General features: G+C 50.3%; 1 protein-coding gene across 9 annotated transcripts in view; it reads right to left on the minus strand.

Moving 5' to 3' along the window:
• Window positions 1-1,642, minus strand: part of ABAT (4-aminobutyrate aminotransferase) — a 110,352-nt gene that overhangs the window by 27,647 nt on the left and 81,063 nt on the right. For all 9 annotated transcript variants that reach the window (XR_001006502.1, XM_011984210.1, XM_011984213.1 and 6 more), the window contains one exon: window positions 1,227-1,276. Coding sequence is in view for 8 of the 9 variants with exons in the window: in XM_011984210.1 (XP_011839600.1) it covers window positions 1,227-1,276 (50 nt within the window). In the remaining variant the exon portion in view is untranslated. The remainder of the gene's footprint in view (window positions 1-1,226; window positions 1,277-1,642) is intronic.

A 1,642-nucleotide genomic window follows, 5' to 3' on the forward strand; every position in this document is an offset into this window, starting at 1 on the left:
AACCTCCACCTCCTGGGTTCAAGCGATTCTCCTGCCTCAGCCTCCCAAGTAGCTGGGATTACAGGCTTGCACCACCACACCTGGCTAATTTTCGTATTTTTAGTAGAGACGGGGTTTCACCATGCTGGCCAGGCTGGTCTCGAACTCCTGACCTCAAGTGCTCTGCCCGCCTCAGCCTCCCAAAGTGCTGGGATTACAGGTGTGAGCCACCGTGACCAGCCATATACTTTAGTGTAAATGTGCAATGGCTTTCTACTTCTCTCAGGATAGAGACGAATGTCGTCTATTGCAGGGGTTCTCACGTGGGGTGACTGTATCCACCAGGGGACAACTGGCCATGTCTGCAGACATTTTTTGGGTGTCACAGCCTCAGGAGGGAGTTGCTACTGGCATTTAGTGGGTAGAGTCCAGGGATGCCGCTCAGTATCTCAATGCACAGGACAGCCCCTCGCAACACAGAATTATCTGGCTACAGATGTCAACAGTGTGAGAGTTCAGAACCCCGGTCTAGGGGGCGTCTGAAAACCATGTGCCCTCCTGCTACTCTAGTCCTCCTTGGATCCCTCCCCATTCTCTCTGCTCCAGCCACGCCGCTGCCCTCGCCGCTGCCCTCTTCTCCCTGCTGGGGCCATTCCTTCCGACTCCTGACCTGCCAGACCTTCCTTTCCTTCAGTTCTCAGCTGAAAAGTCTTTTCCCTGGGAAGCCTCCCTGACACCCACCCTCTCCATCCGCAAATAACTCAGCTCCTGTGGGTTTCTTCTCAGCGCCTCCACTAGCTGTGTGACCTTGGGCAAATACTTAACCACTCTGTGCCTCAGTTTCTGTATGTGTAAAATGGGGATAACAAGAGTACCTGCTTCACAGACTTGTCAATATTATAGCTAGAAAGCGCTGAACACAGCGTTGGGTGCAAATTATGCTCTCCATAAACATTAACTGTTAGCATCATTCTTTTATGCCCACGAAGCACTGCCTATCTTACTCTGTAGCATTTAATATGGTTGCAATCCTCTATTCATGTGTGTGGTTAGTTGACTGCCTCCGTGGGAATGTGGGCACTGCGTTTTCGTTCATCAAGGCATTCCACATACCTGGCACATAGTACAGGCTCGATAAATATTTATGGAATGAATGAATGCAAGGACTATTGCCAAAGTCTGCCCAGTGATTCTGTGAATGGCCATGAACACATTTTGTCTTTATTCTGTGTAACCCCAAGACCTACCGCATTTTGAGGCTGTTGGATGAGTTTCAGCAGGGCGGGGTGGCTGTAACCTGAGGGCAGGAGAGTATTGTTAGAGATCTCATTGCATCCACGGGTTCTCCATGCCCCTCCCTCCTCTCCTTCCCTCTCCCTTCCTTTCCAACTCCGCAACTCTCTTTAAACACCAAAGGATCTTTTATCCTTTGTTGACAAAAAGAGATTACTGGCGCCCTACCTAACACCCCTGACTCAGAATCTCTCAGGGGGCAGCCTAGAAATCCAACAAATTCTCTAGGAGATTTTGATGCTTGTTCAGGTTTGAGACCTACTGGATTACATAAACATAAGGCAAAATAAATGCACCGGGCATGGTGGCTCACGCCTGACATCCCAGCCCTTCGGGAGGCTAAGGCAGGCGGATCACCTGAGGTCAGGAG

This window comes from Mandrillus leucophaeus, unplaced genomic scaffold (genome assembly GCF_000951045.1).
Source record: "Mandrillus leucophaeus isolate KB7577 unplaced genomic scaffold, Mleu.le_1.0 Scaffold263, whole genome shotgun sequence".
Classification (NCBI taxonomy): Eukaryota; Metazoa; Chordata; class Mammalia; order Primates; family Cercopithecidae; genus Mandrillus; species Mandrillus leucophaeus.